The 26808-nt window shown below is 54.8% G+C and overlaps 1 protein-coding gene across 2 annotated transcripts in view; it reads left to right on the top strand.

Annotated features, from left to right (window-relative positions):
• The window catches only part of ALPL (alkaline phosphatase, biomineralization associated), a 56019-nt gene that overhangs the window by 19280 nt on the left and 9931 nt on the right, over positions 1-26808 (top strand). Inside the window, exons 1-6 of one of the 2 annotated variants that reach the window (XM_046026146.1) lie at positions 6289-6325; positions 17230-17394; positions 21499-21618; positions 21985-22100; positions 23452-23626; positions 24419-24594. In XM_046026146.1, the coding sequence (XP_045882102.1) occupies positions 17334-17394; positions 21499-21618; positions 21985-22100; positions 23452-23626; positions 24419-24594 (648 nt within the window). In that variant the 5' untranslated portion in view covers positions 6289-6325; positions 17230-17333. Of the gene's footprint in view, positions 1-6288; positions 6326-17229; positions 17395-21498; positions 21619-21984; positions 22101-23451; positions 23627-24418; positions 24595-26808 lie in introns of those variants that run through there. The other variant, XM_046026137.1, reaches the window with a different exon arrangement.

Here is a 26808-nt window from a genome sequence, read left to right as displayed (position 1 = left end):
CCAGTGGTATCTCTAATCAGTTTGTTTTGAAGTCATTGTGTTCCTTGGATTCCCCGGTCTTTCACCCTGATCTCATTTCTTGGGGGTCAGGTGTGGTTATGGGGGGGGGAGGTCAGGTTCAGAGATTATGTCTGGTGCTGAGGACTGAGCTAAGGATCTAAGCCTGACCCTGGTCTCTGTCAGCACCAATGAGCCCAAGGAGATGGCAGTCCTGGCATGGAGAGCCTCATTTGGCATTGCCACTCCCCCTCCCCAGGTAACCAATACCCCAGGACTGGGCCTCACTTCCAGCACCCCAGAAGCAGCGGGCAGGGAATGGGGCTGTCTGGTTAGGTCAGAATCCACCAGCCATGAGGTCTGGAAGGGAAGGGGTGGTTGAAGTGGCTGGAGGCCTGTCCGTTTCCTCTTGATTCCTGTAACCCCGCGTGGCCTGCTTCACTGACCTGATTGCACTCCAAGGTTCTTGTTTGTGGTTTTCTTTTGTTATATAGGTTTTATTTTGGGGATGCCTGAGTGGCTCAGCCGGTTAAGCCTCTGCCTTTGGCTGAGGTCTTGGGATCTCAGAGTCCTGGGATGGAGTCCTACATCGGGCTCAGCAAAGAGCCTGTTTCTCCCTCTTCCTGCTGCTCCCCCTGCTTGTGCGCGCACTGTCTCTCTGTCTGGCAAATAAATAAATAGAATCTTTAAAAAAAAAAAAAGATTTTAGGGGCACCTGGGTGGCTCAGTGGGTTAAAGCCTCTGCTTTCGGCTCAGGTCATGATCCCAGGGTCCTGGGATCGAGCCCCGCATCTGGCTCTCTGCTCAGCAGGGAGCCTGCTTCCCTTCCTTTCTCTCTGGCTGCCTCTCTGCCTACCTGTGATCTCTGTCTGTCATATAAATAAATAAAATCTTAAAAAAAAAAGATTTTATTTTTAAGTTATCCCTACACCCAACTTGGGGCTTGAACTCACAACCCTGAGATCAAGAGTTGAATGCTGTATGGACTGAGCCAGCCAGCTCCCCTTTGGCCCTGGTTTTACTCCAGCAGACACTCAGGCCTGCAGACACTCATGCCATCTGCCTGAGCAGACACTCATGTCCAAGTGAGCGTGCTGGCTTTGGTCGGTCCTGGGCAGTGGGTGTGCTGGGGAAGGGAGTGTCTGCTGGGGAAGGCTTTTGATGCAAAGGAGTAAGTGCAGAATTCAAACCCGATTTTCTTTTCTATTCTAATATCTCCATCAGCCTAAAGACTGTCCCACTCCTTCTCCTGGCTGCTGCACCAACGCCCTACACATGAGTTTAAAACTCCTTCGGTTTCCCCTGGACATTGCATTTTCTCCTTAAGTTCCTAGGCTTAGTGATGTGTTGCTGTTTCGGTACTCAGGTGTTAATTTGAGAAAGAGGGTCCAGGAGGCGGATATCTTTCCTTACCGATAACTTTAATGCTGCGTGGCTTCCCTGCTCCCGCAGCCGCTGCGCCACCAGCTGGAGCCCAGTGGCTGCCGCAGAAAAACAGCGCATTGATTAGGGGTACCACTGAGTCTGTGATATTAGAACGATGGACCAAGAATTTTATTTTATTTACATATTTTATTTGACAGAGATCACAGGTAGGCAGAGAGGCAGGCAGAGAGAGAGGAAGGGAAGCAGGCTCCTCGCTGAGCAGAGAGCCCTACATGGGGCTCGATCCCAGCGTCCTGGCATCACGACCCGAGCTGAAGGCAGAGGCCCCAACCCACTGAGCCACCCAGGTGCCCCTATATTTACATATTTTAAGACTTTATTATTTATCTGAGAGCAAGCAAGTGTGTGCTTTGAGCAGGAGCTGGCAGTGGGGAGGGGCATAGGGATTTGCTGAACTCGGAGGTGGAAGTGGGGCTCAATCCCAGCACCCTGGGATCATGACCTGAGCGGTAAGGCAGATGCTTAACTGACTGAGCCACCCAGGCAACCCTGTACCAAGAATTTTAAATAAGCATTAGAGGGGCGCCTGGGTGGCTCAGTGGGCTAAGCGTCTCCCTTCTGCTCAGGTCATGATCTCAGGGTCCTGGGATCCAGCCCTGCGTCGGGCTCTCTGCTCAGCGGGGAGCCTGCTTCCCTTCTTCCCTCTCCACCCTCGTTGCTACCTACTTGTGCTCTCTGTCTGTCAAATAAATAAAATCTTTTTTAAAATAAATAAATAAATAAATAAGCATTAAGAGCGTGCAAAAAAAGGAAAGATGGTGGCAACGTAGAACAGAATAAGAAAGTACTAAAAAACATAAAAGAACAAAATGGAGGTATTTTATATGAAAAACCAGCCTCATCTGCCCCTGCCCCAACCTTTACATGCACTTCATAGCTCCAGGGGGAAAAAAAGACTTTAATGACCCCTGGAACTTTGCCTGGGCTGTTTCCTCTCCTGAGACTGCCTTCCTTCTCTCTGCTGCAAAAATTCTGGTGCATCCTTGAGACTCCTTCCCTGGTGGCCCTTCATGGTCCGTGTGATATTCAGGGATGGCACTGGGCTCTGGAGTTAGGAAACCTGGCTGCTTGTACTGATTCTTCAGCTCACTGGCCGTCTGACTTCAGGAGGGTCACACTACCTCTTTGGACTTCAGGAACCTGCTGGGGGAAAAATATGAGTGTGTCAGGGTAGACTAGAGTCCCTTTTGGCTCTGACAAGCCGATGAGATAGTTAAGCCTGAAGGTTCTGGAGTGGGGCTGCCCACGATCCCTTCCTGGCTCAGCACTTAGTCCCTGTATTTCAGTGCCTCAGTTTACTAACCTGGCATAATGGTTCAAAGTCTGTACTTCCGAGGTGGACATTCTGGGTTCCTAGTCCCGGCTTTACTGCTGCCTGCTGTGTGATCATAGGCAAGTTACTTAACCTCTCTGTGCTCCCCCCCCACCCCGACCTTCTGTAAAATGAGGTTGGTACTGAGGATGCCTACTGGGAGCATAATGAATGCAGCTATTGTTTGGCGGCTGATGGTGGTTCACCATGACGCAAACTTCTCTATTCAGTTCAACAAATTCTTGATGTTTGTCCGCCAGGCCTTCCTAAATGTTTTCTAAATACACTTTCTATTGAGTTTTATCTCTTAACAGATACTCTCCTGGGCATCTTATCTTTACAACAACCTTGCAAGACGGGCTTGACTAACCTTGTTTGATGGATAAGAAATCTGCAGACCCAGACGCAGAGTCACTTTCAAAGTTGGACAGACTCAACCCGCGTCTGCCTCCCCCATGGCCAAGGTCTTTCCACTATGCTCCAGCGTTCTGGAAGATTACACGGGGGTTTTGGGGATTCCCGGGCAGATCCAGGTGGGGAAGCTCAGTGAGAAGCCCCCCCCCCCCCCCGCCCCTTCCACGTGGATTCCAGCTGTCCGCCCACCCCGGCCTTACACAAGATGTCTTTACGAGGCTTAACACAGATGCAGGTTTAGTGATGGGCAGAAGTTAATTATGGGCTCATGTGACCTGGGATGCGAGCCACAGGGGCTCTGGGAAAGGGAGAGGGACTCTGGGAGGACAGGGAATCAGCGAAGAGGAGGCTTGAGTTTCAACAAGCCCAGAGCTGGAGATGGAAGGCGAGGCCTTCAGGAGCAGATGTGGGCCTTGCCCAGAGGCGGCTGCAGAGGCTGGCACCGGGGCTGACCCCGGCTTCTCTGTGCTCCTGCGGGCTTGGGCTTGTGCCTTCACCTGGCGGAGCCTTGCTTGCGTCATCTGCCAAAGGGCAGCTAGTGCCATGTGGTAGGGTTAGGGGAGAGGGCATCAGGGAGCCCAGCAGCTGCTGGTGAGATGAGCAGATGGAGGTGGACACCAGCTTCAATCCTGAAGCTTCCTGAAGTTTCCTTATCTGCAGTTCAGGAATCACATGCTCTGCAGCAAGGAGAACTACTGCCTTCTCCTGCCGTCTCGGGCTTGGCCTCACCATCTCCTCTCGTCCTGGCTGCCTCCTGTTTCTCGGTCAGGCCTAGCACCACCTGGTAGCCTTTGACTTTGCTCCTTCTTTGTTGTCTGTCACCACAGCAGCAGGGATTCGGGTGGTTCTGTTCAGTGTGTAGAATACCCTCCGGCCATAGAAGTTGCTCAGTAAACAGCAATCGGCCAGATGTTGGTCGAATTACAAGGAGGGAAGGCCCTGGTGTGCCGGCGGTGCTCAGTCAAGTATCAGCTGGATCTTGGCGAGGCAGGGCAGAGGCTGGGACCACTCGTTTGGGGCGCCCAGGGCTGCCTGTGAAAGCTTTTGAGGCCTAGATTTCCAGGTTGTGCCTAGTTCCCCTCTCTGGCCACAGCCTGCAGGAGGAGAGTCTCATAGGATAGTAAAGCCAGATGGGCCTGCTCACTGGGGCTTTGCATGGAGCCAAGAGCCTCAGGCAAACAGGAAGCCCATGATGCTGGGCTTTCTTCATTATATTTTTAAATTGCATTAATTTTATTATTTTTATTTATTCATTTTTTAAGTAATCTCTGTGTCCAATGTGGGGTTGGACTCATGACCCTGAGATCAAGAGTCACACTCCACCAACGGAGCCCGCCAGTTGGCTCCTCCTCCTCCTCTTCTTCAGCTCTTTAAAGCACTCTGACTTCTCAACAGCCACGACGGCCTCGGAGAGATGACAGCCTCAGTGCCAACCCTGCGCCCCAATGACTGGGAGAAAAAGCTCTGGGTCTGGAGCCAGGCCGATCCCAGAGCATGGCCTGGCCTGGCCCCCTCTCTAGCAGAAGGATCTTGGGCAGGTCACTTCCCCTCTCTGCATCTCCGTTTCTTGCTCCGTGAAATGGGTGGAGCAGTATTACCCCCGTATTCCAACCTCGTGGGGCTTTCGTGTAAAACCCAGTGCAAATGTGTTCAGGCCTACAAGGCAGAGCTTTGCACCTGCAGCGCTGAGCATAGGGCCGGGCACACCACAGACACTTGGAACAGGTGGAAGAGTTAAACCCCACTGACATCAGCTGTTGGAAGGAGAGGGTCTTAATCCTGCCTGCAGTAGGGTTGGGGGCCTTTCCGAGGACCTCCTATGATTCTAAGGGTTTATAGATTCCAAAAAGAAAACCTAACTTGTATTCAGTTGGACTCCTATTTAATCATGCACTTGAAATTTATGGACCCAACCTTAGCTTGTTTACAAGCTTTTTCCTTTGGTAGGAACAGCTGGCTGCGTATGACGTGATGTGGTTGCTTACATTATAAGGGGCTCAGAAGAACGGACTGGACTGGAGTTCTGAGGTCAGACTGTGTTCCAAGAAACAGGAAATCCAAGGCAAACAATAAGGGGTATTAATTGGCTCATGGAACCTGGATGTTCAGAGGCAAGCTTCAGGCATGGCTGCATCCAGGGACTCAAGCAATGTTACCTAAGACTCCAGATTCTAAGGAGTGGCTCCATCTTTAGGCCCCACACAGTGCTCCTCCCCTCTGCCTCACCCTTAGAACACACCATCCAGGTGGAGAAAGTCTTCCAGGGTAAGCCCAGCAGGACCCACCTGGAGCTGCTGGGGCTGGGAATCAATCCCACCCAAACCCCAGGGCTGAAACAGGGAGGGTGGCTGTCCAAGGAAATTGCGGTATTGTTAGGAAGGGGGGGAATGGATTCCGGGTGGCCAGAGATGACAGCGGAGATCCACTATGGTCATCAGAAGGAGAGCCGTGGAAAGCCTTAGGAACATCTGCACAGCACTTTCTAGTTTGGAAAGTTCCTTCCCTCCCCGGAAGCTGATACTGGAGGCAAAGTGGCGTTTATTATCCCTGCTTCACAGATGAAGAAACAGCTCTTGAATATTTGGCCAGGACCCTGACTTGTACCCCTGGGCTGCCCCTGCCCATCTCAGCCTCTCCGGGGGAGTTACAAACCGGGAAAGGCTGACCTGGGAGGGAAGAAGCAATTGTGACCAAGCAAAGCCACTCCCCTTATGGAGGCAGCCCAAGGGGAGTTGGCCAGGGGGTGGAGGGAGCAGCCTGACTTCAGGGCCAGTGGTGGGGCAGGGGCTGGGCACACACACCAGGGATATCCCGCAGCAGTCCTGCGGGGACTCCAGCATGCACACAGAGACAGGCAGAATGAGATCACCCAGCGTGCTGACACAGGGCTCCCTGTACCGGGGGTGGCTGAGGCCTCGGCTCTTGCCATCGGTGGTGGAAGTTGTCCTGGCAGATGGCTGGGATGGGGGTGGTAGCAAGTACATTGGCTGTGGAACCAGCCAGCCCTGGCCTAGATCCCAGCTCTCCCACGCGATGGCTGTGTGACCCTGCTCCTCCCTCCTACTTCCTGAGTCTCAGTGTTGTCTCCTGACCCAGAGCTGATAATTCCCACCTCACAGGATCCTTGGAAGGCGGAATCAAAAGCTCCAGCACATAGTAGGTGCTCCACTAAGAGTCTTTCCCTTTCCATCTCCATAGTGTCCTGTTCATAGCTGTGTGACCTTGGCCAAATTACTGAACTTCTCTGTACTGTGGGAGCAATGGTGGCACATACGGGAGGATTGCTGTGCGGGTTAGGCGAGTCAGTGCATGTGAGGCGCCTCGAACGGGGCCTGGCATGCTCGTTCCGCCCGTTACTACCAGCTAACATTGAGTGTTTTAATGTGCCAAGCCCTGGGTATTTATCTCCCAGTTTATTGTATTCTCGTGCTTCCAATCGGACGGTGATATAGGCACACACAGGGATGGTCTGCCTGCGACAAGGGAGGATACTGAGGCCCAGAAGGGTGAAGTGACTTGCCCAAGGTCGCGAAACCTGTAAGCCACGGGGACTTTGCTGAGCTGTGCACCCTTGGGTGGGACCGTTGCTTCTGTGGGCTCAGGTTTCCTGCAGGGCGAGGCACTCTCCCTGCCCTGCCACCTCCTGGGGTTCCCAGCAAGTGCACCAGAGGCAGGAGTCTCCTCCTCTTGCTGGAAGGTTCTCTGGGAATGTGCGGAACGCGCTTATCCAGGGCCAGCTGCAGCGCACTATCTCTGGGAACATCCGTGTCCTCCCGGCTCTGACGCCAGCATGGTGTTTGCAAGCCCCCTGCCCATGCCACCCAGGGATGCTGCTCCTGTTGGCCGCTGCCCAGCAGGTTACAAGTTAACTGCCTATTTCCCCCATACCCAGCGTCTGGCCTCTCTCAGGGCCCACACGGGGGCTGTGGAATGGTGGCTTCCTCTCCCAGGGGAAGGCTGCCAGGGTGCGTGGGTTTGAGGGGGAGGGCGGGGAGTGGGGAGAGCCCGGGTAGTCCAGGGACCTGCTCCAGGACCCCTCGGAATAGGGGTGGGGTGGATCAGGCTGGAGGCTCACGTCTAGGCTCACTCACGCCTTCTGACCTTGGCTAAGTCTCCTCGCCTCACCTCTGTTCCGGGGACAAGGCAGAAGCCTTCCTTCCGGGGGCTGGGGTGACATGGGATGGGTGTGTAGGGAGCCCGAGCCCACTAGTAGCTGTACGTGGCCCATTCATCCACAGACACAAAATTACCCACATTGCAGCTGGGGCCGATGTGGTTCCTTTCCAGGCTCTCCGGCTGCTTAGGGGTTTACACTTGGCCCTGGGAGACAAACACCCAGAAGGAATGTTGAAGTCTGGCTGGGCTGTGTGACCTTGGACGAGGGACTTCAACCTCTCTGTGCTTCTGCTCTGTCACCTGCAGACTGGGGGCAAGAACAGTGCCCACGTGGCAGGTGGTGGGTAGGGAGGGAGTAAATGAATGGAGGAGGTAAAGTGCTTCAAACAATGCTTGGCGCAGAGTAAGGGCTATGAGTAGGTTTGAGGGCTTTTTTAGAATGGTCTCGGTTTGAGCGGTTCTCTTTAGGTGACACAGATCATTAATGTTTGGAATGCCAAGACCCGGGCGCCCACGCCAGGCTCACGGACTGCCTTGTGCTTCTAGTCGCAGCCCCCTCCTTGGAGCTGGCTTCTGTGGAGCCCTGTCCCTGCTGTTGGTGTGCTGTGTGACCCTGGGGAGGTGTGTACCCTCCCTGGGCCTTCCTTTTTGTGTTGTTGATTGGGAGAGCGAGGATGGGACAGTCTGGTGTCCCGGTAGCGGAGGGGCTCCTGCCACAGGGGTGCTGAGTGTCCCCCAAGTACGGAAATGGCAGACACCTCGGAGAGACACTGCACCTGCCTCCCCTGCCCATCCCTCCCCATGTCCTCTCTGTGGGCTGGTGGAAGCCTGTGTGCCTGTAGAGCAGCCATCCCTGACCTCCTCTGCCCAGGCCCTCAGCCATCTCGGGCCCCAGGCACGGGTTTCTGGGTCCTGCCATCCCCCCATTCCCGTGGTAGCTCTCCTCCCACCACTTGGACCTTGACCGGCTTCAGTCCTCTGCCCACAGAGCCAGTCTGTGGCATCCAAACCATCCAGATGCCCCAGAGAGCCCCAGAAAAGCTTTGGCTCCAGAACCTGGTCCTTTGGGGGCCTCTGATTCCAGCTCCGCAGTGTGGCCTCGGGCAAGTCGCAGACGCCTGAGCTTCAGTGTCCCTACCTGTAAGATGGACTGGCATGTCTGTGTGCAGGGACACGCAGGACGTGCTCTCGACCAGGCTGAGCTGCGTGAGCAGAGCCCTTTGTGACCAGTCTGGGCTGCCCCCTCTGCCCTCCTGCCAGGGGCACCGCCCATCTCCGTTATCTCTACCCTCCCGTCTTTCCAGCCCGGCCTTCCTCCCCCTCCATCCATGGAACCTTCCTGGCCGATCCCTGATGTTCTCTCTCTCCCCTTCAAGAGGAAAAGAGCATGTCAGGCTGCGTGGTGGGTTGTTTCCTCCCACGTGGAGACGTGGAGATGCCTTGACTCGAAGAACTCCCTTTCCCTTCACTAAACACCCCCTCCTCCCGCCACGTTAGCCCTCTGCCGCCGGCCTCTGCTGTGGCCTTCCAGACAAGCAGGACTGTGGGAAAGCCCTGAGGGTGACTGGCTGCCTGGCCGAGTGAGCAGAGAACGGCCAGTCCATTTTCCACTCCAGACCCTCACGTGCCCCTCTCCTTGCCCGTCCTTTGTGAGTCCATCCATCCTCCCCCACTCCTCATCTCCGCCGCTGGCCGACAGTCAGCCGAACTTACCATGCCCTGCGGTCTGTTTTAAGCTGGTCCATCTGTTAACTCCTACAATCCTTACAACAACCCTGTAGTTTCTCTTGGTCTCCCACTTTGCGGATGAGAAGCCTGAGGCACAGAGGGCTGGGGCTGGTGGCCCTTAGCGACCCAGCTGGAGGGGCGGAGGCAGGGTCTCGCTCTTCTGCTGCTGCTGGGCTGCATCTTCAGCCACTCACCCCCCCGGACCCCACCCTCTCACCCACCTGCCGACACTCCCTGGCCGCCCAGCTGTGCACCTGGCTCTGCCCCCCACAGGGCTGCCGCTGTCAGCAGAGCTCATGCTGTGGTGAAGGGGTCACGACCAGTGGCTCTCTGAGGCTCTGATGGGGTGACCATGACCAAGGTCTTGAGCACCCCAGGTTCTGGAAGCTTGGGGAAGCCATAGCCACTGCCCCGGCTGAGGCAGGGGTGCCAGGCAACTCTGCAGAGCTATCAGGGTGGAACGATGATTCACGGAGCGGATAGCAGGGAACATTCTAGACCAGGGAACACTGTGTACAGAGATGTTGAGACTGGAAGTGCTCCGGGGACAGCTGGTGTCTCAGCTGAGCCTTAAAGACGCAATGGCTTGGCAGCCGAATGACCCCGTGCTTCCCCGGGCACTCGCACATCTGTTTTCTGCTCACGTGGAGTGCTGTCCGCAGCTGGAGGGCTGAGCCTTACCCTGTCCCCAGCATCTGGCCAACTGCCCTCTGGGGAAGTCCCTCCTTGGGTCTGACCTGCAGCCCACTCTTGACAACCACACATTCCTTCCTGAGCCCTGCACCCGGAGACTGCTTCATGGAAGCCATAAATAAGCCATGTCACTGAATGAATAAAGTCCGGGCCAGCAAGGCTTGCCAGGGACACCAGGCTTGGCTGAGAGAGGGATTCCATGTCCCCTCTCTCTGACCCTGCAGCTGAAATGTTCCTCCCCTGGGAGCTGCTACAGCCCAGTTTGGTGCTCTAGCAGGCCCCCAACCCCCATCCCGGTCCCCAGCCCGCTGGCAGCTCAGGGAACATTTCCTGCGGCCACAGCTCCTTCAAAGAGCCAGGAAGGCCCAGCTTGACAGCCCAGAGGGCGCTGGCTTCCGCCAGTTCTGATTCTGATTGTTCCCTGTGTGTGTCCAGGGGAAGGAGGAGCTGGGCAACCGGGGTAAGTCTTTTCTCTCTCGGCCTCAGTCTTCCCATCTGGGCAGTGGGACAGTCTGCAAAGCTGTGTTTCCAAAGTCATCTACTCACAGAATGACTCGGCAGGTCCTGGGGGGGGGGGGGAATGGGAATTTGGGGGTTGGTGTGTCTCTTTAATCTCCTTTTATTTTTTATTTTTTTTTCTTTAATCTCCTTTTAAATTTGAATCAGCCACACCCTTTTCTTTCTCTGTGCCCCCTTCACTCAAAGCTCATCAGGTCCTCAGCACCTGGCAATACAGGCAGAGTGAGGACTGTTAGCCCCTGGCTGGAGTTGCACAGATACACAAACACACACTTTTAATACCTCCCGGTCACTGTAAAGAACACCTCCATCGCTCTCATACTTTTCCCCGTCTGCCCCCCTCCCCAGGAAACCACTTGGGAATAGGACTTTCCACCACCTTCCCCACCCCACCCCACCCCCGCCATTCACCCCCAAGTGATTCTTATGGGACCTCCTCAGCCTAGATTTCCCGGGGCTGTGACCTCCAGCCAGGAGGCTTCCTAAGGACAAATCACTGCCCTCTGGCCTGGCCAGGTAAGGCCAGGGAGCACGAGGTGACCCTCTTTGGGTCTCCTATTGATTTGGGAGGCTGGAGGGTGGGGGAGACTTAGAGCTGTCCCAGCCCCGGGGAGCTGGCAGGGAGGGTCTCTGGGTGAGCTGTGGGGGAGGGAGCCTGGAACAGGGGTGACCTTCTGGTAGCTTCCTTGAGGGGTCCTGTGCAGGGCATGGTCAGCACCTTCCATCTATGTGAGCCTGAATCATTTCCACCACCGTGTCTGCCCCACCTCCCACTACTGCCCAGGCCTCCCTTCCCTCGCCTGGGAAGGGGGACAAATGAGCCTGCTCTCTCGCTAACAAGCCTAAGGTCAGGTGTGTCCCACTCAGTGTCTGGCACACCACAGGTGCTCTCCCGAGTGGGTGATGGGTGTAGGCTCAGGAGCACAGGGACTGACCCAGTGTCTCACAGCTCGGGGGGGGGGGGGGGAGGGGTGCGCTGGGGCCTGACCCAAACAGTGTTGGCCTTGTGACAGCTGGGCCAGATGACTTTACTGATGAGCCTCAGTTTCCCTGTCTGTCATTGGGGCCCATAAACCAACGCTGCTCATGTCCCTAGCGTGCTTTGCTGGTCTGATGCAGTCTGAGTTAAGGGCCTATTGAGAAAGGCTTTCATGGAGTCACACCTCTGGATTTCCTATCTTTATGGCGAGCCTAGTGGCCCTTGTGAGACCAGAAAGAGGGGACCACTTGGTGTGAGAGGGTGAACGCCTCTTCCCCTGACCTTTGTACCATGGGGTGTGAGGGGTCCCAGGTGGCAGGAGTTGTAGCTGGGAAAGGCCTGGTCTCAAAGGCACACTGCAGGTGCTGTCTGGGCTCTGGTGATGTCTAGAGACTTCACTTCTCGGAGCCTCGGTTTTCCAGTCTGTAAGACGGGAATGGTAAGCTCATCCTGGCTTGAGGAGATGTTGTTGGGACCCAAGAGAGATGGATATGGGATTCCTTTCCGTTCCGGAAAGGGACCTCCAGGCAGACCGGGATAGCTCAGCTGCCTCCAGCCTGTGTGTGCGGGCTCTGTGGGGGTAGCTGGTGATTTTACTGAAGGCCACTGTCCTGCAGGGCTGGTGCTCTCCCAGTTCTGGGGCAGTGCAGGGGTGAAGGTGCTTCCTTCATCTGTAAACGGGGATGCTGATGCCCGTCATGGGGCCAGGCACACAGTGGGCACGCCATAAGAACAGTTCCTCTTATTCTGGACATCCCTTCCCCCTTCTGGCTGATTCAGTGCAATCTCGTTCCCAGGCTTGTATATGGGGTGGGACAGCCACCGTTGCTGCTTCAGAGGAGTCACGGATCATAGCCTTTGCTAGAAGGAAGGGATTCCCTTCCTTCTGTGCTTTTATCCCACGGGGGGACCAGCATGATGTCAGCTGCTTAGTAGGTGCTCTTTTTACCCTGGCTTGTCAGGGATCTCCAAGAGGTTAGAGACCGTGTCTATCCTGTTCCGCCAACCGCCAACGAATCCTTAGTACCTAGAACAGAGCCAGGTACACAGCGGACGCTCACTAAATGGTTGGGACTGAAGAATGAATGAACAAAGTTGAATGGATAGGCATCAGGGTAGGGAAAGCCTGGCTTGGGGCGGGGGAGGGGAGCTTCATGGGCGGTTCCCCCACCCCCACCCCTCCCAGTTCATCCTTCCTGGGCTAATCCCCAAAAGATTAACCCCAAGAAACAAAGCCAGGTCACAGCCACTGACCCAGGGCATTGCTGAGAGCATCCAAGGCTAGCCTGCCTGGGTGCGTACCTCTTTGCCCCAAGATGGCTCTTGTGTCCCCCACCCTGGACATGGTCCTCACAGCCGTCCTCAGCCTCCTCTTCCTGACCCTGGCCTTGAGCCTCCTCTGCTTCTTCACCTGCCGCCTGGCCAGGCCACTCAGGTAGGAGAACTCACCTGGGCCATACTCCCTGCCCTGCCGGCTCTCCTGCCCTAAACTCATTTGGCTACAGCTCGCTCCTGTGGGATAGAGAAGGGGTGGGCGCTGGTCTCTCTCGCCCTCTGTGGTGGGGAAACTAAGGCCCAGAGAGGTTGAGTTTCAGCCTGGGATGGAATCGCCCTTGGCCACGGACTGGCTAGATCCTTAGCTCCATTTCCTAAAGTGTAAAAGAGGCTAATGACACCTGCCGTGCGGGATTAAGAAAGACCACAGATGTCAAGACTTAGCACAATGTTTGGTACCACGTGAGTGCCCGAGAAATGGTCGTGATTTGTAGCTGTCAGTTGCCCTGGACTTTTTGAGACCCAGTCTTCCAGGACTGGCATTTTGCCTGGCTCCAAGGGGCTCCCATGCCCTCTGCCCCAGGATGCTGAGTCAGTCCTCGGGGCCAAGGCTCAACCCCCCTGCTCTCTCTCCTGACCTGCCAAGTAGCTGCTCCTTCTCTGGGGGGACCAGAGCCCAGTGAGGGCTTCTGCGTACTTGTCATGAGTAATCAGAACACGTAGCTGGGAGCCTGGCAGAGACGGTCTAGCTGGGAGGTGGGGGACAGTGGGGCTGGCACACACTCGGAGGCTCCGTTCTGAGCTAGTAGAGCGTTGGCAGAGGGTGGTGGGCAGCCGGGGCCCCTGCAGCCCCAGACTGGGCCCCACTGAGCCCATCACCAGGGCTGCGAGAGGGTAGGCTTGGAGCCTCTGGGAGATGGGGGGGCGGGGCCCGAGAGAGGAGCCAGTAGAGGAGACTCTTGTTTCCGAAGGGTTTCCTAGATTTCAGCCCCCTCTCTTTTTCAAGCAGTGGCAGTGGGAGAAAGCACAAGGAGAAGCCACCTGTCTGTCTCTAGGACAGCGGGGTCTCAAAGCCACATCCCTGGGGCCAAAATTCAGAGCATTCCAGCCTGAATCTTGAGGCTTTTCATTAAGTTGCATTTACAGAGCTGCCCCCCTGTGCACAGGGCTGGGGATCCAACGATGGGGAAAATGGTGTTTACTCTCCCAGAACATCAAGCGGACAGAGAAGAGAATCAAATAAGAATAATCACGTGGCCTTCAGATCTCCTGGGGCCATCCTTGACTTTTCTTTTTCCTTCTTTCCTTGTTTGTATTGGGCCCAATGGGTAGAGGATTAAGTCCTGTTTCTCGGTACATGGTGAACTATCACAAGCCTTGATTTTCTCACCTACAGAGGAGAATGTAGCCCTGCTCTGTCCACTGTAGGGCTTCCTAGTGAGAAGGCATGGTGGAAGCCTTCATAAACAGCGACGGGCAGTGCACCGGTCATTTGCCTGATGTCTGTGTTTGCAGACTGTTTACCTAAGCGCTTAGAGAGCTTGAAATAGAACATACATGCCTTCATGCAGAAAAGCGTCCATATTCTACATCATTATGTTATACATACATTTCAGATGGAATCCACCCATGGAACTAGTCTGCAGATCAGTCCCAAGTCCCCTGTGCCCACTCTAGTCACCATGCCCCGAAGTGCAACCTTGATCTTGATCTTCTAACCCCTCGCTTTGTTCTTGTACTTTGTATCTTGGGAATTACTCTCTACATACTCTTAGATTGACTTCCTCCGATCAGGCTTACCTTGGCAAGATCCATCCATGTCGTTGGGTGGAGTTGTCAATCATTCGTCCTCACTGTTGCTTAGGTTTCTGTTCTGGGAACCCACACAGCATATTTCCATCCTGCTGGAGGTGGAGCCGTTCTGAGGCCATGACCGACGGTGTTGATGCCAATGTTCTCCTGCCCATCTTTTGGTGAACACACGTGTGCATTTCTGTTGGAGATAGATGGGTCAGAAGGCGGATGTACATTTCAGCTTTGGTAGACGCTCCTAGTTTTCCAAAGGGATTGTACCAATTTGTAGCCCTCAGGAGTGAATGGATACTCTGGTTCTGCCCCATGCACTTGACAACGAGTGCATTTCCCCACACACAAAGGAAGGATTTGGGGGTGATTCTTCCTTCCCCCACCTCCCTCCTTAGAGCATTGGCTTTCAACTGATGTCAATATTTACCAATACTGCCAAGCACTGGAGCTGGGCAAAGTCCCAGCTCATAGAGAATCCCAGTGTATTGAGGGAAATGACTAGAAAAGGATTACTTTCTTTAAAAAAAAAAAAAAGATTTTATTTATTTATTTGACAGACAGAGATCACAAGTAGGCAGAGAGGTAGGCAGCGAGAGAGAGAGGGGGAAGCAGCCTCCCAGCTGAGCAGAGAGCCCGATGCGGGGCTTGATCCCAGGACCCTGAGATCATGACCTGATCCGGAAGCAGAGGCTTAGCTTAACCCACTGAGCCACCCAGGCGCCCCAAAGGATTACTTTCAAAACAGGGACATGCCCACAGTGATGGAGGTTTTATGAAGTTCAGAGGTAGCATCCTGGAGTGAGTGGCCATCCGGAAGGCTTCCTAGAAGAGGTGACTTCAGTTTAAGCTACTTGGAATAATATTGTGATGTATTGATATTGCTTATCAATTTAATAGCATTCTTTCTGATGTTAGGGTTTACTCTAGAAACATTTGAAAAAAGGGTGCCTGGGTGGCTCAGTCGGTTGTGTCTGCCTTGGGTTCAGGTCATGATCGCAGGGTCATGGGATCGAGCCCAACATCAGGCTCCCTGCTCAGTGGGGAGTCGCTTCTCCTTCTCCCTCTGCCCCTCCCCACTGCTCCTGCTCGCTCTCTCTCAATCTCTTTCTCAAATAAAATCTTAAAAAGTTTTTTTTGGGGGGCGCCTGGGTGGCTCAGTGGGTTAAAGCCTCTGCCTTCGGCTCAGGTCGTGATCCCAGGGTCCTGGGATCAAGCCTCGCATTGGGCTCTCTGCTCAGCTGGGAGCCTGCTTCCCCTCCTCTCTCTCTGCCTGCCTCTCTGCCTACTTGTGATCTCTCTCCGTCAAGTAAATAAATAAAATCTTTAAAAAAAAAAAAAGTTTTGTTTTTTTTTTTGAAAAAGGTAGAGTAAAAAGAAATCAGAAGTCATACCTCTCAGTAAAGTGCTGGTAGATGTCAGATGTAGTGTTTCCTTTTAGTTCCTGCCTGCCCCACTGCCCCCCATCAAAGAGCCAGGTGGATATAGAAGGGTCTGGAAAAGCACAAGGGTGCAATTTGGTGCTTTTGGTGAACGTTGGGTGTTTTGTGGGTGGGAGGTGCCAGTGATCCCTCACCTCTGGGCACTGAAATGCAGTGTGTAATTTTCCCTCTTAGATTTATTTATTTGAGGGAGACAGAGAGACGGCGCATGTGCGCAGGTGGGCAGGGGGAGGGGCAGAGGGAGAGGGAGAGAGCTCAATCTCCTGACCCTGAGATCCCAACCTGAGGGAAACCAAGGGTCAGTTCTTAATCAGCTGAGCCACCCAGGCATCCCCAGCGCACACATTTTTAAGGTTGAATCAAGATCGTCTTTGCTAGTGGCAGCGTGGTTTCTTATCTGGTACCACGCTCAACGGCAGAAAGTGGTACATCACCACCATTGGTACATACACCAAATGGAGTAATCATTTTTATCTCGGTTTTGGTGGAAATAACATTTTCCTGTGCAACTGTTGCATTTGAAATCTCTCCTCTTCCAGCAACATTGACACATAGTAGGGTTAGTACGTTTCTCAGCTGCAGCTGGGGTTACCAGTTGTGATTCTGATGCATGACCATAATTTAAAAACTTTCCGATGCCATCGACTATGTGCTCGATTTTAAGCAATGTGAAAAACTTTAAAATATATATAATAAAAAGAAGAGGAAATCATCATTCCTGGTCTTTCTGCCCAGAGAAGACCACAGCTAATGTTTTGGTGTATTTCCTAGCAGTGTGTGTGTGTGTGTGTAACAGGTTTGTTTTTTTTTTTTTTTTTTAATTATAAAGGTAACATCTCAACACAGAAGGAAATTTGGGAGATGCAGAAAAGACAGTGAAAAGGCAATCAAGTCACCGAAATGTCACCATCCAGAAATGGGCAGTCTTAGCAGCCAGATTTCCTGTGTGTCACTCACTCCCTATAGCTTTTATATCTCACTGTAAATGCCAAGTTCTAGAAAGAGAATGTGGCAAGCGTGGTTATCCCTGTAAGAAAGGGTGGACTCTGTTTTGTCTCTGATGGGCTTGGGACACGAGTCATTAAAAGGCTGTAGACTAGTCAGAATTGGGAGCAGGAGCAGCCTTACCTGGGAGCTCGTTGGAAATGAACTCTGGAGTTTGGGCAAGGGCAGGTGGACCCTGGACCTATTCTTCTAAGAGATTCTGGTGCATGCTTCGGTTTGGGGAGCATTACACAGGAAGACCAAACTCTGGGTTCCGGGTTCTAGATGGAGTGGAGGTGGGGGTTCACCTGGGAAATAGGGAACGAACCGCTTTGCAGCATGACTATGTGGTTAAGCTTCCGGAGGGAGGGACTGCCAGGGTCGGAGCCCCACACCAAGCCCCATGCGAGGCCGGTGATCAGTGTTCAACAAATAAGGAATGAATTAGCGGATGTGTAAGTGAGTGGACGAATGAATTCAAGAGCTGTAGCTCACGTGTTTTTTTTCCCTTTAATTTCTAGGATCGGCACATCAATTAACATCTGACCACTGCCAGCCCATCCCCGCCCACCCACGTTGATCATACCTCTGGGCTGGAGAGAAAGCCGGTCTTGGAGAGGGCACCATGATTTCTCCCTTCTTAGTGCTGGCCATTGGCACCTGCCTTACCAACTCCTTGGTGCCAGGTAAGCTGGAGGACTGGGCAGAAGGGCGGGGAACCCCAGTGCGGGTGGGATAGGAGGAGGGTGATGTCTCTGTTCAGGGTCATAGAACTATCCAAATGCTTTAACAGCTGGAAACACGTGTTCCCAGAGCAGGAGATGCCAGCTCTGCTGTTGCACGTGCTACTGTTAGGCCAAGATGATCCTGTTCCCTAATGGGGGTACAGACTATGCCAAGTCTTGGAATGTTAAGTCTCCTATTGGTTTTGTCTACTTAACGCTCCGCCATGGCGATAACATTCCCTTGTGGTCTAAATTTTGCTGGTGAAATCGACAGAAGTTTTGTTTTGTTTTTTTGTTTCTTTTTTTTTTTTTAAGATTTTTTTTTTTTTTTTTTTTATTTGACAGAGGGAGATCACAAGTAGGCAGAGAGAGACAGAGAAGCAGGCTCCCTACTGAGCAGAGAGCCCGACACAGGACTCGATCCCAGGACCCTGGGATCATGACCCGAGCCGAAGGCAGAGCTTAAAAGAAGATTTTATTTCTTTGATAGAGAAGGAGAGATCACAAGTAGGCAGAGAGGCAGGCGGAGAGAGCGGGGGAGGGGAAGCAGTCTCCCCGCTGAGCAGAGAGCCTGATGTGGGGCTCGATCCCAGGACCCTGAGCCGAAGGCAGAGGCTTAACCCACTGAGCCACCCAGGCTCCCCTCGTTTTTTTTGTTTCTTATTGGAGACTCACACGGAAGTGTTTCTGTGGAGCGGTGTGGTTGTGTTTGATTCTCCAGCACATTCTAGACAGGTTGTTTATGTTAACTCTTCAGGTTCCGGTTCTCATGCTGTAAATTCAGACCTCCGCGGAGACTGGGCCGCCTTCCGGAGTGGCGCTCGCGGTTCACAAGACGCATCCCTTCTGTAGTAACACATGAGCATTGTTAGCCTGGCTCTGTATCCGGTCTGGCCCCTCAGCACACCCAGCCCCGGCCCCAGCGAGAGAGGGGAGCCCCCCTCGGCTCAGTCTGTCCTGTGGAGGTTCTCTTCCTGTCCGGTGGAGACAGTAATTCCTCCTTCTTAGGGCCATTGTGGGAATCACGCAGTGTAGTCTGTGCTAGGCAGGGAGTGAGTGCTCTTGGGAAGAGTATTTTCAACAGGTGGGGAAACTGGGGTACAGGGAAGGGACTGACTGGCGCTTCCCCCGTGACACAGCCTGCAGGGCTGGGGATGGAGCCGTCAGGGCTGGGGATGGAACCGGAGTGCCAGAGTCTCAGGCCGCTGCCCCTTTTGCGATCCCATGATGCCTTTCTTTTCTTTTCTTTTCTTTTTTTTAAGATTTTATTTATTTATTTGACAGAGAGAAAGATCACAAGTAGGCAGAGAGGCAGGCAGAGAGAGAGGAAGGGAAGCAGGCTCCCCGCTGAGCGGAGAGCCTGATGCTGGGCTCGATCCCAGGACTTTGAGACCATGACCTAAGCTGAAGGCAGAGGCTTTAACCCACTGAGCCACCCAGGCGCCCCACCCCCATGATGCCTTTCAGTGGGGATCCTTGGGGACCTGCAGTCACTCTGTGGGACCAGCCCCTGCTTTCTCAACACTCACAGCCTGCCTGAGTGAAATGTAGACAGAGGGATAAAAAGTGAAAAGATGGACAAGCAACAACGTGAGAAATCTTCAGATATTCAGCAGTTGAGCGTCTTTTGTATTTGCTCCCGTTTAGCTGTTCTGATGGGTGCGTAGTGGTGTTACATGGTCTCCTCTTTTTATTTTATTTTTTATTTTCATAAAGATTTTCTTTCTTTTTTTTTTTTTTAAGATTTTATTTATTTATTTGACAGACGGAGATCACAAGTAGGCAGAGAGGCAGGCAGAGAGAGAGGAGGAAGCAGGCTTCCGGCTGAGCAGAGAGCCCAATGCGGGGCTCGAACCCAGGACCCCGGGATCATAACCTGAGCCCAAGGCAGAGACTTTAACCCGCTGAGCCACCCAGACACCCCAGATTTTATTTATTTCTTTGAGAGAGGGAAGAGGTCAGAGGGAGAAGCAGATTCCCCGTGGGGCAGGGAGCCCCATGTGGGACTCGATCCGGAGACTCCAGGATCATGACCTGAGCTGAAGGCAGTTTCTTAACCAACTGAGCCACCCAGGCACCCCCCCCCCCCTTTTTTAAAATTAGGTATAACTTGCAGTAAAGTGCACCAATTCAAAATGTATCGCTTCGTGGGTTTTTACATATTTTATGCCCATGCAACCACCACCAGATGAAGAAGGAACATTTCCAGTCATGGGACAGAAAGGGCTTTCGTGTGCACTCCCCAACCAAGCCCGCCCCTCCACCCCCAAGCCAAAGGAAGTGACCTAGACTTACTCCTGCCACCGTACATGAATTGAGCCTGTTTGGAACTTCGTGTACACGGAATTGTATAGTACGTACTGATAAGTACTCTTCCCCTAGCATTATATTCTGAGCATTTGTGCGTGTCCTGTAATGTTCTTGAGAAACAATGGCCTCCTGATACTCTGTTGTCCAAGGCCACGATTGCTGAGGCCATTCCTCTGACAATGAAGTCAGTTTCACATTCACCAAACCCTTCTCGGGGTCAGGCCCTGGGGGTGGCGCTGGTGGAAGACAAGGGCACTCCCCAGACTTTGCGGGTCTCACAGGGAGCCCAGAGCTGGGAGCCTGGCAGAGTGGGATCAGAGCTGGAATCAAGAAGAAGGAATGGGGGCAGGGCAGGCTGATGTCAGCCCAGCCCCTGTGGTAGGGTGGGGGGAGGGGGCATCTGCCCGGATGTTGGGGCTAGGGGAGGGAGGGGCCGGTAGATCAAGACCACCCTGATAGCACCCAAATGGCCCGAGAAGCTCCTTGACCCAGGCCTTGCCACTGTGGTAGGTGTGGAGGAAAGCAGAAGGAGATGGGAGCCAGCCCTGGTCAAAGCCACGGGCTCTGTCATTTGTTGAGTCTTCAGCTCAATCCTAAAACTGCTTCTAGGAAGCTGTAACTCCCATTTTCCTGGGGGCAGAAGCTCAGGTGGTGGGAATTTGCCTCAAGGTACACAGCTGGATGGGAGGACTGAGGTTCCCCAGACTCCAGGGAGGGGGTGTGTGGGGGGTCCCTTCCCCGTGAGTCAGCAGAGCCCTTCAGAAGAGTGGTGGCCCTGGAGGCTGGGGGCCCGGGGTGGCGGGATGGGGCACCGACAAGTTCCCGTGGCCTCTGCTGGGAGGAACAAGAGATTCCAGGTCTGGTGTGGAATTATTCCTCGGGGTTCGGGATGGTGATCTCCTGGGGGTAGAGGACGTTATTTATTGAAGCTGTCTGCACAGTGACCTTGAGAGGAATCTACATAAATAAATGCATTTGACAGGGAAGGAAATGGAGGTTAGGGAGATGTGACCTGCCCCCATGGGGGTCCTTGGCACAGCTGTGGTTGTCACTGAGGTCTGTCAGGCACTGCCACTGTGTTCTTTCCATTGAAGGATTGATTGCTGGACATAGGGGGTGGGGTGCGCAGGGTAGGGAGTGGGGGATGGGGGAGAAGAGCGTTCCTGATTCTCAGTTTTTCTCAAGACCAGGGACACAGAACACCCTCCTCTTTGCTAATTTCTCCTAACAGGGGTGAGATTGTGTGTGGCTGCTTTAAATCCGATTCGTTAAACAAAGGGCAATCTTGCTTTCCAGTACTGCAGTCAATGCTGTTGCTAACTTGGGTTTCTGCTGCCTTTAATGACTAAGCCAGGCAGAGTTTATAATTGATGGCTGGATACCTCTGGGGACTCCTTCAGGTGAAAGTAGTTTGTTTTCTTGAACAGATTAAACATTACCCTCCTAATTGTGCTTGCACAATTCATTTGCTGCCTTAGCAGAATGTCTCTCTACTGGGTGGAAGGAAGCAACGCGGGTTCTGTGGAGCAGAGCCAGAGCTGTGCGGCCCTGGGCACATTGATTGGCGTCTCTGAGCCTTGGGCTGACCTAGGTCTACAGACCACACAGTGGCTGGCGGAGGCAGACAGTCCCGGCTCCCTCCGCTAAATCCAGGCAGCCTTGCCCTCAGGCACAAAAAGTTGGGGTGTCCATAATGTCTGGGGACGGGAAGCTGCCTGCTACCCTTGCCAGATAACTGCCTCTCTGTCTCTGCAGAGAAAGAGAAAGACCCCAAGTATTGGAGAGACCAAGCTCAGCAGACCCTGAAGTACGCCCTCAGGCTTCAGAATCTCAACACCAACGTGGCTAGGAATATCATCATGTTCCTGGGAGACGGTGAGACCAGTTGGGGGGGGGGGGCGAGGACACAGCTGGGTGCAGGCACCTCGGTAGGGGCCCAGGGAGCCAGGCTGCGATGGAGGGGTCTGTGTTGAAGAGGCTGGGGCCCGGGGAGGGGGGATGTTTAGAGAGATGGGGGAGGGGCAGGCTGTGGACCCAGGAGGCCTGTCTGCTCTGCCAGGCAGTTCCTGAGGATCTGGGGAAGGGTGAGAGAAAGGGGCCACAGAGTCAAATTTGTAGAGCCCTGTGCTCTGGTGCCCATGCCCCAGCCAGCTTTGGCCCCAAACTAGAGAAGGGCAGGTGGTGCCACAGGTGGAGGGGCAGGGAGCCGGAGAGACTGAGTCCCCCCTTCCCCTGCCACAGGGATGGGTGTCTCCACGGTGACGGCCGCCCGCATCCTCAAGGGTCAGCTGCACCATTTCCCCGGGGAGGAGACCAGGCTGGAGATGGACAAGTTCCCCTACGTGGCCCTCTCCAAGGTGAGCTCCAGCCGCGCAGGCCCAGGCCTCCCACCTCTCAGCTTGGCGGCACCGAGGAAGGGCAGGGCAGTGGGGCCTGTGGGCGAGGCAGTCGGCCCTCCTGGGGTCTCTGTGGCCCCACCGTGCAGGGAGGATAGCAACAGCTGCTTGCTGAGACTTGATCTTGACGGGCGTAGTCATTGGTTTAAAAATCGATGGTAGGGGCACCTGGGTGGCTCAGCGGGTTAAAGCCTCTGCCTTCGGCTCAGGTCATGGTCCCAGGGTCCTGGGATCGAGCCCCGCATTGGGCTCTCTGTTCGGCGGGGAGCCTGCTTCCTCCTCTCTCTCCCTCTGCCTGCCTCTCTGCCTACTTGTGATTTCTGTCTGTCAAATAAATAAATAAAATCTTTTAAAAAAATAAAAAAAATAATAATCGATGGAAGTATAACCTGTACAGGGATAGTGCATGTGCCCCAGTGGGTGGCTTGCGTTATTGCAGACTGTGCCTATCTGTAGAGCCAGCGTCCGGGCTAAGAAACTGACAGCAGCCACCAGGCCCCCCAGCTCTTCCCCCAATCCCTTGTTCCCCCCAGCCCCCTTCTGACTTCCAATACCACTGCAGAGCTGGTCCGCTTCGTCCTTGCTCTTGGGGGAATCCCGTGACTTATATGCTTCTGCACTGGTCCTATTGCGTTCATTCCCTCCCCAGGGGCCTCCGGGTGAATTCGATTAGTGACAGCAGCTCTTGTTGTTGGGGTCTCTGGTGGGGGCGGCAGGAATGGCAGTGGGGACATTAATGTAATGAAGGTCCTCTGGACATCCTGGGTCAGGCCCGGGGCTCACTTCTGGGACAATGGCAGGAGCCGGGATGCAGCTCTCAGCCTGGTGGGGAAGGCAGGAAGGCACATAGCTTCGGGGTCTCAATTAGAGGTTTTCCCCCATTCTAGATTCTGCTCCCCCTGTCTTTTCCTCCCTTTGCCCCAGCCTCCCCCATGTCACTTTTTCAAGAACACCCCTCTCTCTTTCCCATCTCTAGGACTCACCTGCCTCCCTTGCCCCCTTGCTGGCTCCCACAGCCCCAGACCCGGAGGGAGGCCTGAGTGACCCAGCCCCCACCCCCCTGCATGTTGGAAGGTTGCATTCGCCCCTTCCCACCACCCTGGCTGCCAGGGCATGGGTGTGGGGGCAGAAAGCAAGCGGCTAAGTGATAACTTTGGCTCTGGGGGGACCTTTGGAGGTGGCAGAGCTTGGCTAAAGGCAAAGGAGGCCTCTCTGTCTCCATCATGCTCCAGTCCTCATGGTGTGAGTGGGGGTGAGGTGGAGGCCAGCAGCAGGGCCTGGCCAGTTCCTGACCCCCCTCTCCCACCTGCAGACGTACAACACCAATGCTCAGGTCCCTGACAGCGCAGGTACGGCCACTGCCTACTTGTGCGGAGTGAAGGCCAATGAGGGCACCGTGGGGGTGAGCGCAGCGACCCAGCGCACCCAGTGCAACACGACTCAGGGGAACGAGGTCACCTCCATCCTGCGCTGGGCCAAGGATGCTGGTGAGTGGGGTAGTGGTAGGGAGTGGGGCCCGGCTCTGTGACTGGTCTGGGCCTCGGTCTGCCCCACTGGGTAATGGGGAGAGAACAGAGAAAGATGCTCTCCAGGGCTCTTCCGGCTCATGGCTGGGAACCTAGGAGATATTCGTGGAATCCCGTCCATGAGCAGGAAGGCAGATGTGGGTTCCCGTCCCAGCTCATTTCCCTGAGTCTATTTATTTGACGATAAAATGGGCGTGCAAACCGCCTCCTCATAGGTATGGTGAGGAAGGTGAAGAACGTAGAACGTAGCCTGGCGCTGGCCCCGTGGGAGATCAGTGTCTGCTTGTCCCTTCCTCCCTGGAAGTGGGGGCTTTTCTCCCGCTTGGTGTCCCGGGAACTTTGGAGTCAGGGTTTGAGATCGACTGACAAGGCGACAGAGACACACCACCTGAGAGCCCTTAGGAGAGCCCCTGTGTTCTTGCAGGGCCCCCGGGGTGGGGGGGCTTCCTGTAGGAGGGGGGTCTGCAGGGTGCACGATGGAGGTGAGGACCCCGGCCCAGGTGCTTGCTCACAGCTCAAGGACCGTCAAGGGGGGAGGACCACAGAGGCAAAGTCTGAGCTGTGCTGTGGGGGGTCTTCGGAAGCCCACCGTTCCCCCCCACCACTTCCCATAGGACTTGGGCGGGGAGACTGAGGCCCAGGCAGTCAGTGGAATGGAGGGAGAGGCCAGTCTTTAGTCGGGAGAGGGAAGGAGAAGACAGCTTCGAGTGCCCCATCCCCAGACGACGCCAACCGTCCTCTCCCACACCCCAGGCAAATCTGTGGGCATCGTGACCACCACGAGAGTGAACCATGCCACCCCGAGTGCCGCCTACGCCCACTCTGCGGACCGGGACTGGTACTCAGACAACGAGATGCCCCCGGAGGCCCTGAGCCAGGGCTGCAAGGACATTGCCTACCAGCTCATGCACAACGTCAGGGACATCGAGGCGAGTTTGTGGGTGCAGGCCGCTCTGGGACGGGCAGGCTTGTGAGGCGGGGCCTCTGACGGGCCTCCGGCCTCTGCTGGCTCAGGAGAAGCGGCCGGCCTGGCACCCCACACACCTGGGAGGCTCCCAGCCCATTAGGGGATTTGCGGTCGGGGCAGGGAAGCCCTGGAGGCTCTCTCTGCGGTGGGGCTGAGGGCTGAGCCCCGGTGTGGCTGCCACACACCCCAAGAATCAGGCGCCCAGGGATTATGCTGTAAGTGGGGGTCCGGCGCTGCTCCACCAGCGCCCCCTCACCCACCCCCCACGTGGGGAGGTAGGGGTGGTGACCCATGGCCATCTGAGGGCTGTACCTGTCCTGCACGTGCCCTTGGGCACAGACAGGCACACGTCCGAGCCCCCGACCGGGAAGCCCAGAGCAGAGGCAACGCGGGCAGTGGTTAGCACGAGCGCTTGTGGTTCAGCTTCCCGGCTGCCAGCCCTTGTCCCACTGCCTGCTGGCTGTGTGGCTGAGGGTCAGTTAACCTCCGTCGCTTCTTTTTTTTTTTTTTTAAGTTTTATTTAATTAATTTATTTATTTGACAGAGAGATCACAAGTAGGCAGAGAGGCAGGCAGAGAGGAGAAAGAGGAAGCAGGCTCCCTGCTGAGCAGAGAGCCCCATGCGGGGCTCGATCCCGGGACCGTGGGATCATGACCTGAGCCAAAGGCAGAGGCTTTAACCCACTGAGCCACCCAGGCGCCCCGCCATAGCTTCCTTTTGATGGCTTGTTGGTGACTTGTGCCTCCCTTGTTAGCGCATTGCAAGATCCAGATAAAATAAGCTCTTAGAGTTTAGTAAGGCCCGACACCTCGTGGGTTCTCAGAAGGTGGTGACATTCTGCACAAGCCACACAGGCCTGCCCCGAATCCCGGCTTCACCACCCCAGGCCAGCGCGTGTGCACAGGTGCGAACACACGGCCCAGGTACTGTTCCCTTGGTTCTCGGGGGGTTCCCTGCTCTGTTCTTAACTGAGGACCTCTGGCTTATTCCTTTTTTAGGCTCTTGTTACCCACTCCTGGGGTCTGGAGAGGGCTCAAGGGGACGTTAGCTCCCCCAAACTAAAATGGGGGTTCAGTGGGGCTCAGAGAAAGCCCCCAGGTCCCACTTACCCCTCACCTGTTTCTACGACCACCAGACAAATGGACTGGCTCCCAGACCTACCCTCTGTCCCCCATGCGCCACACAATTTCCAAGGCCCCTTTCCCCAACCATGACTTCCCTTGTCCAGGCAGCGGATTGAGCACCCCCTTTCGGGACAAACAGTCCTAGCAACCCGTCCTAGTGAGCACAGATCTGAGACCAACCCTCTGTCCTGACTTCGCCTCCACCTGATGCACATCCTGGGGCCAGTTGCTTCCCCTTCCCGAGCCTCAGTTTCCCCACCTGTGCAACAAGCATAGGGCGCCCCACCTGCCCCCTCCTCCCAGGGCCACTGGAGGCCGAGATGAGGTCATGGATGTGAGAACATTTGTTGTACAAGCGCAGGGTGTAATTACGGGGCTGCTTCTCAGGGAGGTGTGCCAAAGAACAGCCGGAGAGGGGGACAGGAGCTTAGGGTTAGCCTTCTCCATGGGGTGAGGGTGGATGGGGGTCCTCGGGTCACTGGGGAACATGCTGGGGCATGAGTGAGGGGGTGGGGTGGAGTGAAGGATGCCCCCCTTCCTCTCGTTCTTTCCCACTTTGCCCTCCCGTCCTCTCCTGCATCTCCACCGTCCCCAAAGCCCCCCGGGCCCCCAGGCTGCACATGAAACACAACTCTTGGTGTCCGCCCTGAAAATAAATATCTTTTACTAAAAAAAAAAAAAGGAAAGAAAGAAAGAAAGACACAAACCCAAACCCCAAAGCCAAACAGCAAGTCTGTTATTTGGAAGTTTAATGAGCGTGTGAAGTCCCTGCTGGGGCTGGAAATGATGAGGCTCCCGGCATAGAAGATTGGGGGCTTCATTTTCCACTCTGAAAATGCCAAGGGGTCAGGTTCTGTGGGAACAGGGGTGGGGAGCCGGGGGCCGGTGACCCGGGGTCCCCTCTCCTTCCCCACAGAGCCCGCCCTGCCCCCAGAGCTCCTGGCTGGGGCCGGCCGTGAGGAACTTGCCTCTTTGGAAATACTCTGGTTCTCCTCTGCCAGAGAGAACACCTTCCCCTGGGCCGCCCCGGGGTGCTGGGACCACGTTGTAAC

Source organism: Meles meles, chromosome 1, assembly GCF_922984935.1.
Source record: "Meles meles chromosome 1, mMelMel3.1 paternal haplotype, whole genome shotgun sequence".
NCBI lineage: Eukaryota > Metazoa > Chordata > Mammalia > Carnivora > Mustelidae > Meles > Meles meles.
Note: the sequence above shows the minus strand (reverse complement) of the source record. Positions and strands in the feature narration are given on the sequence as shown.